Here is a 15,909-nt window from a genome sequence, read left to right as displayed (position 1 = left end):
TGAGTCACGAACCTTTAGTTTTATTTACATTTAAATGTTTTACATAACACTTCTCTGCTTTGAAATCCTTGTAAGAAGTATTCCTTTCCTCCTCAAAAATCCTTTTTGTAACCAACGTGACAGCCTATCTTCATTGTCAAGTCTAATGAAATGCAATCACACTAATCCTCTCATTTCAGAAAATACATGCATAATGAATATGTACCCCCATGGGTTTACCAGCAAGACTTGTTCTGTGTTCTGGGGTCTGGCAGTGTTAGGTTTTTGATGAAATATACAGGAAGGATTGTTAATTATGATATATTTTGCATTCTTTTACAATATCAATTATAATCAAATAAATACATTACAGTCATCCATACTAATTATAGCAAATGAACCCCAGACTGCACATATTTATTAGAGTACATGGAAGCTGCAGTTGCACAAATTAACTTTCAAGCAATTGTTATAATAAAACCAGGCAGAAGAATTCCAATGTTAGCTTTCTTTATTTAAAGACTACTCTTTTTTTCCGGTCAATACCCCAACAGAAAAATGGCAACATTCAAGGACAATGGTTTTGAGCTTTCCTGGGAACCAGTGCTCATTACATATAGACTTTAAATTCCTTTTGGAAAGGCAAGCCCTGTTACCTACATATTGAGTGTACTCATCTATGGTTTTGCAGTACCAATGGATCCATAACAGAGCACTTAAATAACATGACAAAAACACTACGAGGCACATCCTGACACTCTTTCCAGCGGAGGACAACTTACTCACAGAAGGTCTCGTGGCTTGGGACCACTTGTGTGGCACAGTGCACTCAACTAACTATCAGACTAGCTTTTTACGTATTTCATGTCCAGGGAAAATTACCTCCGCCAGACTCGTGAGCCCTGTAAACATTCAAGTTCATTTGTTGTATGCAGTGCCTATAGGTTTACCTGAATTTGTTAATAGTCTCAAAGAAGCTAATTCTGCTCTCACTTGCAACAGTGTAAATCCACCGAAGTTAGACTTGCATTTCAGATACATGTCTGATTAAGGAAATCAGAATGTGGCCTTGTCTCTAGGCTTGGAAGTGACTATTGTGAACTAAAGCAATAAATTAGACCTGAAGGTAGATGGATTATAACAGCTGCTTACTAGGGCCAAGTGAAGTGGGCCCTGTTCGATTAGGATTCGGCCTGAATCAGGGATAGTAATCACTGTCCCTGATTCCACACAGCTGAATCCAAATCTGAAGATTCGATGCTGATTTGTGGAATCAGCAATTCAGACATAGACACAGCTTTAAAAGTGTTTTCTATATACTTTGAGGTAGCAGGTGCAGCTTATGATCGCTGTGATCCTGGGGTGCATGGAGCATCCCACAGGAGTGTGGGGGGGGCCCTTGATGTGCTTGGTGGTGAATCCAGAAGTGGACTGGGATTATTTCCAGTACACTTCAGGGTCTGCCAGGGAGTGCACTGCCACCTCTCCCCCCTGCATGCCTCCCTGGCTCGGCGATCAGCCACACAGGGACCCCCAGGTGCCCACCCCAGACCCAGGAAGCACCAGTCGCAGAGCCAGGGCGGCTTCCCTGCACACTCCCCAGCAGACCCGGAATTGCCACTTTTGTGTCTGCTGTGGAGCACCCCAGCATCCATGCATTACAGCACCCCATGCACCCCAGCATTTACGAGCCCCTGCTACCCAGAGGTATGTAGAAAAAGCATTTAAAGCTGTCTGTGTCCGAATCTCCAAATACGTTCGAATCTCCCCGAATCGATTCAGAGGTTCCAATTCAATTTGGAGGTTAAAGGGTCCTCTGATTCAATTTCAATTCAGAGATTCATCCACCAAATTGGGCTCTATCTCCGCCGAATCGAAGCAGGGACCAAAGCTTCGCACAGTCCTACTGCTTACCTCAATGCGGGATACTATTTTTTACAGACTTGTTTTCAAGCTTCCATGAAACCACAAAATGTAGGCCCCTGTTCATTTGAACATTTGAGCACATGCTTAAAACCAAGTTAAAGGGTTAACCAGTGTTTAAGTCCTGAACCAGCTGAGTTTCATGTGTGCTGCTGTTGTTCCTGTGTCTTAGCTTAGCATGGCAGTGTCTCCATTTGCTGCATTATAGCATGGTCTTTACAATGGTCAAAAATAACATGCTTAAGGAATTTGCTGTTGTGGATTTTGGATCAATCAGAAGACATCCCTCAAAAGAAAGGCATTATAATCCTAACTAATATTATTTCAACAGGAAAGGAAATCACACTAAAAAAGGACATTTTTCCTGAGTTTCAAGGGGTTTTTTTGGTTTGCAAAGACTGAAATTATTTAATAGTAGTGGAGTAAAGTAATGCTTTTGATTGAAAGTTATGGTGTAAGATTGGCAGGGACAACCTACTAAGAAACATACCTCATTCTTTGATCATCAGGGGGAGTCATTTCCAGGTCATGTGTAGGTCCATTCAGACCAATCACGTGTAAAGAAATAGTTGGGTTTTCCATTCCAGCCTGGAAATTCAAAATAAATTACTTTAATTTACTGCAACTGAACAGAGCCTAAAATACTGTGCCATGATAAAAAATTACTACAGAAAGTGCTACACACAAAACAATCATTTAATATAGCAAAGTATAGGTACTTTTTGTGTTAAAAGTCTGCAGAGGACCATTCAGAGGAAAAAAAAAAAAGCCATCTAACTTTTAAAGTAGGCACAGAGGTATAAGTAATCTAGGTAGACAAAATGTGATTGCCCCTAGAATGAAATCTGGCTGAAATACTGAGACCAACACCTTTCATAAAGGTTGTGGTATGTTTTATGACAAGTGGACAGGATTTCAGTTTTACCCCTCGTTTGAAAATGGCAGGCTGTTCTTTAGCAGCAAATAGGACATGATTAAATACTGACTTGTAGGAAAGAGCATTTCCCCCTGAATCAATACTTCTTCCTTTGACAATTCTTTGCATGTTTCCCATGTTAAGGAGTAGCTCAGTTTGGCCCACCTTAACACATGAGATTGAGGTAGGTTAGATACCTTTTGCAAGTGGCTCTGTAGTATAGTACAATTACATACTGCACAGTAAAAAATATGAGAACAATGATAATCATCTCCACCCATGGAGATCTGCACAAGGTGCTGCCCACCTTTGGTGACACTCTTTGGCATGGACCTGTTAAACTTCAGGTCTTTTCCATCTATCATTTTCTTTCTGTAAAGCTAGAATGCAACCTGTTTCAAAAGACAGACTATCTGTCCTGATGTCATGTTATGCTGAATTTTATAGGAATACCTACATTATGCATTTTCTTCATTTGCCCTTTGATATAAAAAACACAAAAGCAACAAATAAGATATCATTTATTTACAGACACTCATGGGTAGACGAACTCCTGACATAAAAACCCAAATGCTTTTTTCCCTTGTACAAGGGGAAAATGTTCACATTGTACTTTTTCTCATTCAATTTTTGAATGACTAACACCAACATCAGAAAAATGTAATTTTATAGATGCAAATAAAGAGTAATGAAGACTGCTATTCAACAGGGAACAACTGATCTTTTCTCTGTTTACTGCTTTGCTTATGAAAATCCTCTATTACATATTCTCATAGCTGAGTCAGCTGGAAGCAAAAACCATGAAAAATTCAAAAAGTTAACACAACAAGGCTGTTTAAAGTTATTATTTTCCCTCACCTTTGGATAATGATATGTTTTAACAGTAGGATAAAGACTGCCAGTGTATACAGGAATCTCCATGGTGGGGACTCTGGAGGCATTTATTGTTGCGTATGCTAACCTGGTGCCATCAGGAGACCACCAATGTGCAATATAGGTCTTCAAGATCTCCTCTAATTAAAACACAAACACACAGAGAGGCTATTAGAGGTAAATTACCAGTTAGCAATGAAATCAAACAGCACAGATCTGAAAATCCCAGGCTAATCACAGCACAGCATAGAAGCAACAGGAGTATTAGGAAACATGCTCATTAAATTAATGTGAGGCAAGGATTTCCTTAGGTGGTATCTTTTATTGGACCAGCTACCTAGTCGGGAAGAGTTAAGCACATTTTTGAATACCAGGCATTAGTCTTCAAGTCAGTTAATGCAAAATAATTGATATGATTGATAATTATTGCAAAGATGTAGGTGATTAGGCATAATTATTCTGCTCTAGAAACATCAGATTGCTAACAATATGACACTTGCTCAAGGCACTATAAGAGGCTCTCCGGTCACTGTAATAAGGGTACCACCCAGAGCGATATGCCCATATATAATGTGTACTTGCTATACATATTGAGTGTTTGGATTGTAATTCACCTCCAGTAACAAAGAATGATACATCATGGTACTATTGGCCCTTTCAAAACATGATAAAGACTGAGATTTTGCTCTCTTGTTGCCTTCCAATGGCGTCACAAAATCTTGTGGATTGAATTTGCTGGAGCACTTGTCAAGGACTACATGTTCAACTTTCTAATCACTATCCCAGGTTTGGAAAAGGTGACTGGTCTGAAACAGGGCATGTAGCCTTGACACTTAATGTCATATCGAGCTTTAAAAGTATACTCTCCTGATGCCACCTTGACTTTATCTTCACTTCACTTTTTGCACCAGTTTTTCACACCAATACACTGTAAACAGTAGAAGTAGAAATTAATGCTTTCCAGCACTGGGATTCTAGGTGTAACGTAGCAGCATGGAGTGGCTGGTCAAAGAGAAGCCAGTAAAATTATGCCTGAATTGAGGTGTGCATGTATGTGTAGGGAACAGCAACCAGAAAAAAACATACCTGGCATCATGGGAGGTCTGGAACTGTCCTTTATGCTGACCTGATATTAGCCCTAGACACTTTTAGTTTCTACTACTTTTTCTAACCTTAACTTGCCTTTCTGTAAAGACAATTTCAGGTTCTGGATATATAAAAAGCCTGCAAAAATAAGATTTTGAAATCCTAAGCTTCTTAGATTACTGGCATTTGGAAGACAGTCATCTGGCTTCCTAAAGCTCTCGTTTTTGCAAAAGGGAATAACACAATCTATTTTCATTAAGAGGTTTAATATCATATGAGTCATCCTCATTAAAATGTGGAAGAAGGGACCACATACGCTGTACAGAATGCTATGCAGGAAAACAGGTTTTATTCTTTTAATATGAGACTAAGAACCATGAAGCCCGAAGAAATGGAGTTGCAAAGAATCCAGTCCTAGAAGTGACCACTGCGTTGGTAAGCTACTTCTACACTACAGGAAGGATACAGAGGACATTCTAATTTTTGGCCAATTCAGTGTTTTGGCCTATGAGTTTTGTGCACAGCACTACTACGAATTCCTGTGCCTGGTCTGCACTGCAAACAGACTTGCACACCTTTATATGTGGCTTTTTGGACTTCCAGGGGTATACTGCATGCTCTAAGCTCTGTCCCATAAAACAACAACAAAGCAGGCAATGAATTCTACATATTGCTGTATGGAGAAAGAGTTTAGACATATTACATAACATATTTACTCTGTGTAAACTGTCCTAATTTTTTTCTATAGTATATAAAAGGGAAAAAAGACATGTAGAAAGCTTTGATGGTTTCATCCTATTTCCTCAGTACTCAGAACAACCAATGATAAGAACATCTTTCTACGTAATTTGGCAAATGGTTGAAGATAAGCTGTTTTGAATGGATGAGAATCACAAAACCTGAGTTTGAGTACTATTGGTCTGAGACGATTGGGATAAAATGAACTTTTTTTAATCAAAAAGCAAATCAAGTTTGTTGGAGGTCAGGGGCAGTTTCATCTAAATCATATGATCAAGATATGGTCCATGATGACCACCACTGATTTTATCATTCATCAAGCTTTTAGTTCTTATGGACAGGGACTTAATTTTTTATTGTTTAAAGCAGCTTTCTTAGAAAAATTCTTCACTGGGATGGTTAGTTAGGGATGATCCTCCCTTGAGCATGGGGTTGGACTAGGTGGCTGCCTTCACACCAGCTCTACATTTCTATGATGCTATATTTTTAGCATCACATAATAAATATTGTGATACTGTCATTCAAAAGCTCACTGGTTGCTTTAAATAGCTAGATAGCATTAATTCAATATTGGCAGTATTCCCCATGTTTAAGGATGATGTTTCCATAAGTATAGGAAATGCTAAATACAGTGATATAATATTATTTTCCCATTTTTCAAGGCAGTGTTAAAAAGGTTGTGAGGACAACCACTATTAAAAATTACTACCCTTATTAATCATACGGTGAATTCATCCAAATTTAATGGCAGCCCAAGACCTTCAAAGTAAAAGCTAATGAGCACAAGTAGGAAAGATGTAATATTATACACAGCCTCTGATCTCCACTTGGCAAAATACTGTTGGAACATTTTCATTGCATTGTCTTACACGTTATGTTATATATATATATATATATAAATAAATAAAATACTGCACTTGGCTTTCATATTAGTAGCTCATTAAAGAGATAATTAAGTGTAAAAAGGAAAGGGGCAAAAGGGGATGGAAAATGAATCCTTGACATTTTAGCATTAGTTAGGAATGACTTTATTCAGCAAACATTGTCTCCAAGATCTCCGGCTTAATGAAGCAGTTCAGCTGAAGGTCACATGCCAAGTGAGGCTTTGGAGCAGATTTTGTAGGCCATTGCTGCTGAGATTTAATTGCGTGAACCTTTGCTTTAAAAAAAACCCAGGATCTTGCCATTATTAGATAAAGTAATTAGCTTTAGGAAACCAGGAGATGTATTTATGAAATAGAAAATGAGTATCAAAGAGCTGGAAATTAAAGCTATACTTGGGGCTGCTCTATCCCCCATGTTCGTATTCAATTTATTAATATAAGGAATAGTGACTTCCCTGTAGTAACTGGGGCTCTCCAAAAAGTTGTAGCCGACATGGATCTAGGCATGTACATACCTCAGGTACAAGATATGCAATTTTGGAACAACAGCATCTGATGGAGCGACACATATCATGTAACTTCTTATATAAGTGAAAAATGTTAAGGAGACTGCTGGAGTTTCTCTTCATTGAGAAAGCATGTTGGATGTAGCCCCAGGGAATTTCTCAAGTTCTAAGCAGTTTTGGGGCTCCTAACTGTCCTAGGTCATGCAGCAAGCGTCTTGTCCATAAGTACGGCTGCTGCTGAGGGTGGCAGGTCACAAAGAACTGCTTTGGTATTGGAAAAGGAACAAAACCCTCATTGCTGCCAAACTGGGAAATCCATGGGACATCCTTACTCAGCTAGTTCTTCTAGATTATGTTTTTTCTCAGTTTGCAAGTCTGGATTGCTCTAAATAAGTCCATTTGCACAAAAGCAAGAATTAAATTGTCACCTTTTATCTAGGACAGCCCAGGCCCTTCATCAGCCCTGCCTACACGCATCTCAGGCCCTTCTAAAATGACTTTTATTTTAAAAAATAAATAAAAGGGACTGGATGAAAAAAATGAGGGGAAAACAAAAGAAGAAAACCAAGAATGAAAAACAGTATACGCTGACAAAAAAATCTGGAAAACCACGGAATACGTTAATCTTCAAATGTGGAAATAAGAACTGCAACATTTCCTCAATTTACCCCAAAATGCTTGCATATCTTTTGACCAGCTCAGAATATTTGCATCATTTTATAATCTTTACTCTTGCTGTAAGCAAACTTCCTGGGCTACAGGGGTGCAGAGATTACTTGTATGTCTTTGAATCCATGATAGCAGAAAAACTGCCTAGAGTTTCAGGGGATGGAGCGGGGGGGAGCTGCCTACCAGAGCAGCACCCTACGTTGACTGTCCATCTTCCATTATTTTTGCAGCTGAGCAGACAGAAAATGCTCTGCATGCATCTACCATACTTTTTGGAGGTGGAGGATGATAGGGGCACATAGACGGAGTCCATTTGTGAACTTGCACTCATGCAGGCAGGTGTGCTGTCATTAACTTTAATGGAGCTACACCAGTTTACACCAGTTGAGGAGTTCTCCTTAGACAGATAAATAGCCCTAACTGCTCAACCTTTTAACTGCATCTACAGGAGCAGAGACCTTTTGAATCTTAAAAGGTCAGATGCAGCCTTTAAGAAGGGGGAAATGGCTTGAAGGCACCTTGGATTTTTTATTTATAAAGAAAATCCATATCTGTTACACAATTATTCTGTTTGTGCTCCAAACTCCATGTTCTCTCATTCAGTAGGAAATCAAAACACCAGGCCCTTTGAATGTGATGCCCACAGGTGACAGCAGAGACAGAAAGTAAATATATTGATTCCCCTCTTTCCAACCACAAAATATTACTTGCAATCTATAGATCCATTAAGCTCAGGCTATATTAATCTTCCCAAGAGATTTTGCAAACTTTTCTCCGTCAGAGAGACTTTGCTTTTCCTGTAGGTATTACTTTTCTTGCTAATATGTTAAACTCTTCTTTGGACTACTGCAGCCCAAGAGAAGTTGGCAGTTAAATTTGTGGAGAACATTGCAGATCATGTTCACATCACCAAATATTTGGTGAGCTGAAGACACTGTATTGCTTTATTACAATTATTAATAAAAAGGAAGCTGAAGCAGAAAGAAATTAAAGTCTAACATAAAGACCATGGCTCATATTAGGACAGAAAGCTTGCTGAATTTGTCAGTAGGAACCATCAAAAGAAGATAAGAGGAAAATGAGATCAGAGGAATGAAAGAAGGTCTACGAAGAGTGAAAACAAAGGCTTCTGAGATAGGCAAACCCCAGGGGCTCTCATTGAAACATCAAATAAATACAAATGCTTATTTGACAGGTGCCATCTGTTTTAAAATCAATTACTAGATCATCTCAAGTCACCAACCACATGTCCAAGTACATTACCATTTTATAGTCTTAAAGCATGGAGTTTTATTCTGCTGGGGGAAACGCATTGTTCAGCTAGGACTTCGCCGACAATTTTGCAGCAGTGCTCCAAGGGCCACTCTGCAATATTTTTTATGTTTTTTTTAAAAAAGGTTTGTGCTCAGTTACTTTGGTGTAAACCCAAAGTAACCCCATTTAAACATCTTAGACCGGCATTACTGAGTGAATGTGTCCTGACATGTCCAAAATTGTCACATTATACATGTAGTGCCTGATTCAGTCACTTCATAGTATTTCCATATCAGCATTACATGCTGATCTCACTTGGACCCAAGTAGCATTACTGACTACAGTGGAGTTACTCCTGATTTACTCTGGGGTGCCAGCAGATACAAGAAGAGAGAATTTATCCTGCAGCAGTGGTGTAACATGTGGGTTTTGTACCGTGGGCAGTGGCAGCGGCCACCAATCTTGTGCCCTTTCTAAGGTAGGGCTGGTACTCTGCTCAGCCCTCCCTAATTATGGTTCTGTCCTGCAGCAGTAGTAACAATAGTAGTAATAGTAATAATAAAGTCATCTTCATGGAATGGTATGTATGCTGTAAGGAGAGACAGTAATGCAAGAAGGCAAAGACTAAACTTCCCCACTTCAAGGTTCAAGCAAATCCCTGGAGCCCTGTGGGCAGAGCCCAACCTTTCTAAATGCATTCCCTCTGCCTTGCAAGAAGGTCTTTCCTCAAGTAAATGCACAAGTCCAGGTGGAAGCTAGGTTGCAGTAACTTCTTGTTCACATCAGACTGGGTAGGGCCCCTGGGCTCCTTTTCTAACATATATATCCAAAAGAATCACAGATGAATTACTGTGCATGAGACAAAAGGCTCTGGATCCATTTCAGTGCAAGCTGTAACTATTCATAATTTCTGCCTTTGGTGTTGAGTGTGCTTCACAACTCCAAAGCACTCAAAGCCAGGTGGCAGCAGAGCTATAGATATGCTGCTGCTCTCAGGCACAGAGCAGATGTACCCCAGGTAATGTCTGAATCCAAATGTCAGGCTGGAGGATTTAAAAAATCATAATTTCAAGGAAATGGGAACAGCCAGTCACTCTGTACCCCCTCCACCACAGGGGAGGCGTGGGCTGCAAATGCCATGATAATTTTCTTCTTAGTCATGTTGCTGAATTATTTGGAACTTGAATCATTTTCTGCTCAGTCAGTCTTGCCATCTCCCTGCCTGACTCAGAGCTGTCTGTTCAGTCTCCAGCATTCACCAAGGAGATGAGGAGACTCCTCCTCTCTGAAAAGTGAAGGGCAGAAAAAAGGGTTGGTCAACCTGGCCAAAGCCCCTAGTATGTGATCCATCACTTAGGAGTGCTTCTAGGTCAGGCACTGTTCGGTCAGAGGGCCACATTTTGTCTTGGCAGGAGTGTAGGGCAGAATTCTTCAGTGGGGACCAAAAAGATGCACTGGGGCTGACACTGGACTATTCCTCGGGAAGCTGCACAGCTTCTCCTTCCAGCTGGGTAGGGTTTGCCACACAAAGTTTGAGGTTCTGGGATCCTCAGTGGAAGCTAATTTCAGTGGGGCTGTAAGTGGTCCCCAGACAAACAGGCCTGTTTCAGGACCTGCAAACTATGTCCCCTTGGGAAACAAGGCAGGTAGCATGTCATGGTATGCTGAGTTTTGTTAAGCAGCACTGCTGTGATTAGGGTGACTGCCTTTTCAAAAGGGAAAGATGGGACACATAACCTCAGCTGCTGACAGGAGCACAGCCAGACCCGAGCCGAGCCGAGCGGGACATGGATGCAGGCTGCTCGCGATGGGCTTGGGACTCCCTGCCCTCCCTTGTCTGTTTGGCAGCAGCAGGGGGCACAACTCCATGCTGCCGCCCTCCCTGCTGCTGCCAGGTGGGCAGGGGGCACCTTGCTATGGAGGTGCAGCCAGTATGAGGCCCCTGGGGGCAGAACAGTAGGTTGGGGAGCCCCAAGCCTGCAGCCTGCATCTGCCCCCATGTCATGCACAAATCTGGGGGGGCACATGCCCCGCCCCCATGCTGTTTGCCCCCCTGGACCAGACACCTGTGGCTCTGTCCTGCTCCATACCCCTCCCCATGCAACACCATGGCTGGGCAGTACCCTCAGCCCTTGCCCCACTCCCTCCTTCACTGTGGAGGCCTCAATTTCCCTCTCCTGTTTACCCTATACTCCTAACCCCCAGGGAGCTGCTCTCCAGGCTGCCTGTATTCCTAGCCACGTGCATGCGTGCAGGCACGCACATGCACATGGCACCCCTTGCATCCTGCTCCCAGCTGCCCCTTACAGGCTGGAACACTGCCTGCCTGCAAGAGGAAGCATGCCATTTCCCATGGATCCCTGCATGATGCTGCAAACCTTGGACAAATGCTGTCCCCAAGTCATGCTGCCCAGGACCGGGACCCAATGCCAGTTGTGAGGGTGAGTTTCCTGAGGTAGACACCGGTGGATAGGGAGGTGGACTGAGATTGCTACTCTTTTTAAAGGAGCCAGAAAGCTGCAAACGGGTAGCCAAGACTTTCCAAGGCTATTGACTTGGGCTGCATAACAGGTACCTGATCTAGAAGGCTCCCTCTGCCCTGTTATCAATTCCCTGAGACATCCAGCCTCCCATTTGGTTGTATTTCATTCCATAAACAAGGCAACAGCGTTCAGACAGGGACTGCGGGGCAAGTCCATACAGCTGGTTTGAGAGCATGCATGCAAGAGCATTAGCGCTATGGAGGATTATTGCTAAGCAGTTGGCAGACCTCTCGGCTTTCTGCACATTGAAGGGCTTAAACATGCTGATGGAAGCTGTTAAAGACCTGATTCCAGCCTGCAGTTCCCACTGGCACACACCCGGGAAGGCAGAAAGATATTTTGAAATGTAACTGTACTAGCCAGGTAATTGTAATGGGTTAAAAGTGCTGTCCAAAAACAGAAAAGGAAAATGTACGTGCAGTGTGCTGCACTCCCTGTACAGGGGAAAGGACACCCTCTCCCTATCTGGAGAGGAGCTGCAGATGCTTGGACAAGCCCGGAAACCTCAGGGAATTCAAAGCGGGCTCCTCCTTGCAGAGTCCAGGCACCGTGTTGCACCGCTCACTCCTTCCTTTCACACTTAGCTCCCTCAAGAGCTGTGCTGCCGCTGACCCCACTCCAAGAGGAAAACGTTATGGTATCAGGGGGTTGTTACCCCATGCAATTGAGTTGGAAACCTAGTGTTTCTCTGCAGGAACCCTGCAGAGGTCTGACTTTCCCATCCCAAAACCCCTGGTGCCTCAACTCTACACTTTTATCAATATTCATAGATTCATAGATTATAGAGTCGGAAGGAGCCCAATGGATCATTGTGTCCAACACCCTGCCCCTGGCAGGAAAGAGGACCGAGGTCAGATGGCCCCAGTATTAATTTGCACTGTGGTACCATCCAGGGGGCCCATTCAGATTAGGGCTTTTATGTGCTAGGTCTCTTTTAAAACATAGGAAAGTATGGATTTCCACACAAACAGGGAGAAACAATGTCACGTACCCACCACTTCTCACTTGTGTTGTCCTCAGAGCTGTCCTGCTTTTAATATTTTTTTTTGCTTTTTCTCTTCTGTGTCATGCAGGGAAACATTTAGTGCATAATCCTTCCACATTCATAGCTGTTTACCCCTAAATGCATCCCTACATGGGACAGGTTAAAGTCCACAAAATTTCTCACAATGGCACTCGATGCTGAGCAAGCTCTTTCTTTTCCTTGTTTAAGTCCATTACTGTCACTGTAAAATTCTCTTGAAACACTGCTGCCAGGTCAATACATAGAAGACAGCTTGATGAAAATGAGAGTCCCTCATTTGCCAAGATAACCAGTTGACAATCAACATGATGTATGAATTATTAAAGGAAGGATGTCACTTACAGGTTTCACATGGAAACACCCATATTTCTACCATCATTTTGAAACCACACATGCACCTGGCATATTCAAACCCACAGGAGCAGGCTGCTTGCTTTTTGCTAATGCATAATAAGAATGTAATTTTCCACCACTTGGCATCAACGTAAACCCACAGCCTGTTGCCAGTTCTCCATGAAAACTTGTTAGCTAGAAGCGTTGAATCTATAGTAGCCTTTTCCTGGCAAAAGTCCTCTGAGGACTTACAGTAATTGAAACAACTGCTCTTTACAGGTAAAATAGCAAGCGCTCATTGCAAGAAGGTCATAACGGACATTTTCAATTGTTCAAAACTCAAATGAGACAAAATTGATGTTTGCCCATGTGCCCAGAATGCAGAATAACACCCCCTTGGGAAGTCGTTTCTTACCTTCCATATAACAGTTTATGATGACAATGGAAATAGAGTTTATTCATCTATGAAGAGCAATGAAATAAATAGAGGCTTTCCCTATATAGTTTTATGCTCTTTAAATTCATTCTGAGTAGCTTGCAATGCACCTATTTCCTCTAAATAAAAGGGTATAGATTCTACCTGACCAGCCTGTAGAAGCTCCAGAGCTTAATATAAGGAAGTAATTGCAGCTTATCACAAACAAAAGCTCCTGAATTTGATATTCAGAAATTCATTAGAAGATTGCAGCAGTTCAGAACATATACATCCAAAAGCAATCCCCCTTAATGTTTCACGAGGAAAATAAAAACCACAAATACTGAACAGCCCCGGGTCACAAACCTTACTGACTTCTATTAGCATTTATGTAAGCTGTCCTGCCTTTTATATAGACTACCCAGTTGAGTAAATGTTATTCAGTCTGAATAGCACTTACTGAATGAGGCAGTCCTGCTCATTTTAAATAGCATGCTCAGTGGGAATGCTAATGAATGTTACTGAAGGCTGAAGAATTTGGCTGAATGTTGAAAAAAAAAGGGGAAATTGTCACATATTAGTAGGTCATGATTCAGTCGGGAAGTCTTTACCCAGGAAAGACTCCTACTGTTGATGGACAGTAGGAGACTCTTAGCAGGAGTGGTGTAAACCCTGAGTAAGGCAAAAATCCCATTGGCTAGGGACTGAAGTTACACATAAACCAGTTTAAGTGATCAAAAACCGGTTTAAACTTGTAACAGAACAGAAGTTCAGCGCACATAAACTGCTTCCAAAATGGCCGAACCCGGTTTAAGATAAACCTGGATGGATGTAGTATCAGACTTAACTGATTTATGTCAAACCAGTTTATTGGACTAGATCCCCTCCCAATTCAAGTTAACTTACAGTCCACCAGCATCCCAGGATGCTTTGCAGCTCAGCTGTCCTGGAGCTGTCTGCCCCAGTAGAGCAGGGCTGGCTCTATCTCCCTGCTTTCACAGGGCTGAGGCAGTAAAGCCTCTGCTCCCTAGGCTCCACCTGTGCCTGTCAGCCCGGCAGGACCATACTGAGGGGTGGGAGAGGGAATCCCTTCTCTGCACCGGGGCAGGGCTTGGGGGACCATACTGGGGGATAATTTTTCACACTCAACCTGTGGGTGCAGGGTTAAGCCCTGTGGGACCATACTGAGGGGTGGGAGGAGGAAATCTTCTCTTTGCACTAGGGCAGGGCTCAAGGGACCCCCCCTCCCCCACCTCCCCAGAGGTTGGGGGATCCAGACAGCCCCTGGGATAACAAGGGTTTGGGGGGCATACACTGGGTAGTCAATCAAGGATGAGCCCTGTTCGGCTGCATTCAGGTGGCTTCAGCAGTGGCCGGCAAGCTGGGAGGCATGTTCTAGTGCCCCCTGGCTACAGATATTGGGCACTGCAGGGGTCTGGCTGCCTTTCCAGTTTCTATCAGTTCAATCTACGCACTTCAGAGAAGGTCAGGTTGTAAATATTGAATTGATTTAGCCTGGGGCTTTTTGACTGTTTGTACTTAGCTTTCATCTCCAGTGCTGGAATCAGGATCTGCACAAATGAGAGATTTGCCTGAGTAAGAGTTGTGACTCTGGGTCAGATCTCATAGTCGCGTACACCTGCAATAACTTGAAGTTCAACTGGTGTAATACAGGAATGAGCTCAGAACCAGAATTGGGACTGACGCAGCATACCAGAACAGTGGTCTTTTGAATGACAGCAACATTTATTATGCAACTGCTGTTGTTATACCTAAGAGATCTGATGCAGTACAATTAGGCTCTAGAGTAGCTAGTGTGTTTTGACTGTGTTCACTAGAATAGCATGGTTTGGGTATAACAGGCAATCTCCTGCCAAAGAAACACATTAGCATCTCCTATAGAAGTGATGTGGACCCAGGCGGTGATAATGAGTAGGTGGCTTTTTCAAATTCTATGAACTAATCCAATCATGAGAAAATATGAATTTACAAAGATTGCTGCATATGTGTGGAAGGAAAGAGCCCGCCCTGAACTTGCACTGTGCATTTAGCAGTGGACTGTGCAATTAAGTCAATAATGATGCATCAGGTCCTCAAAAAGAAAAGGGTAATTTTATGATCAGTAAACCCATTTACAGCTATGCAGGCTACAAGTAATAAAGAGTTTTAAAAAAAGGGTAATAATAATCTTGTGCTTCTGACTGCTTGTGCTTCATATTCACTCTTGAAAGTTCTGACACTTGCGCTTCATTCAGAATTTGCCTCCAAAGCCATCATGACCACAGTGCCATCCCAGGCCCATAAATGAAACCAGCCTGCTAGAATGCTGTGAAATTTGGAAATCATTTGGATGTCTTGCTGCCTGACTGTGTTGTGCATGAGTGCAAATTGAGACAGGCTAAAGCCTGATGGAAAACAGGGATCTTATTCAATTGTTTCATAAAAAACAATCCATAAATTGACGAGGGTTTCCCATTCTTGCCCTATGAAAGCCTTGGAAGCTCCCCACTATTAAATCAGGTAGACACTGAAATCCCTCCCGTACCAGCTACTTTACACAATATTTAGGTTTAGATTTTCTCTACCCTGCTAGCCCAACCACAGGGGTTGCACATAATGCAATATGCCCTGGGAACTGCCTCGGGAAGGGATGTTGAGTGAAACAGGAACCATTCCTTCTCTGCTCCTAGGATTACCTGATGTGTTACTGGGGTTTATCATAAGCAATTACTACCACCCACACCAGCTCAACTGGCATGTAGGGGT

At 42.3% G+C, this 15,909-nt stretch overlaps 1 protein-coding gene across 4 annotated transcripts in view; it reads right to left on the bottom strand.

Annotated features, from left to right (window-relative positions):
• The window catches only part of DPP6 (dipeptidyl peptidase like 6), a 731,733-nt gene that overhangs the window by 76,547 nt on the left and 639,277 nt on the right, over positions 1 to 15,909 (bottom strand). For all 4 annotated transcript variants that reach the window (XM_019530500.1, XM_019530482.1, XM_019530507.1 and 1 more), the window contains exons 9-10: positions 3,677 to 3,831; positions 2,393 to 2,490 (exon numbers count right to left, since the gene is read on the bottom strand). In XM_019530500.1, the coding sequence (XP_019386045.1) occupies positions 2,393 to 2,490; positions 3,677 to 3,831 (253 nt within the window). The remainder of the gene's footprint in view (positions 1 to 2,392; positions 2,491 to 3,676; positions 3,832 to 15,909) is intronic.

The sequence above is a fragment of the Crocodylus porosus genome, unplaced genomic scaffold (genome assembly GCF_001723895.1).
Source record: "Crocodylus porosus isolate Cpor-Errol unplaced genomic scaffold, CroPor_comp1, whole genome shotgun sequence".
NCBI lineage: Eukaryota > Metazoa > Chordata > Crocodylia > Crocodylidae > Crocodylus > Crocodylus porosus.
The sequence above is the reverse complement of the archived record's forward strand: the minus strand, read 5'-3'. Positions and strand labels throughout refer to the sequence as shown.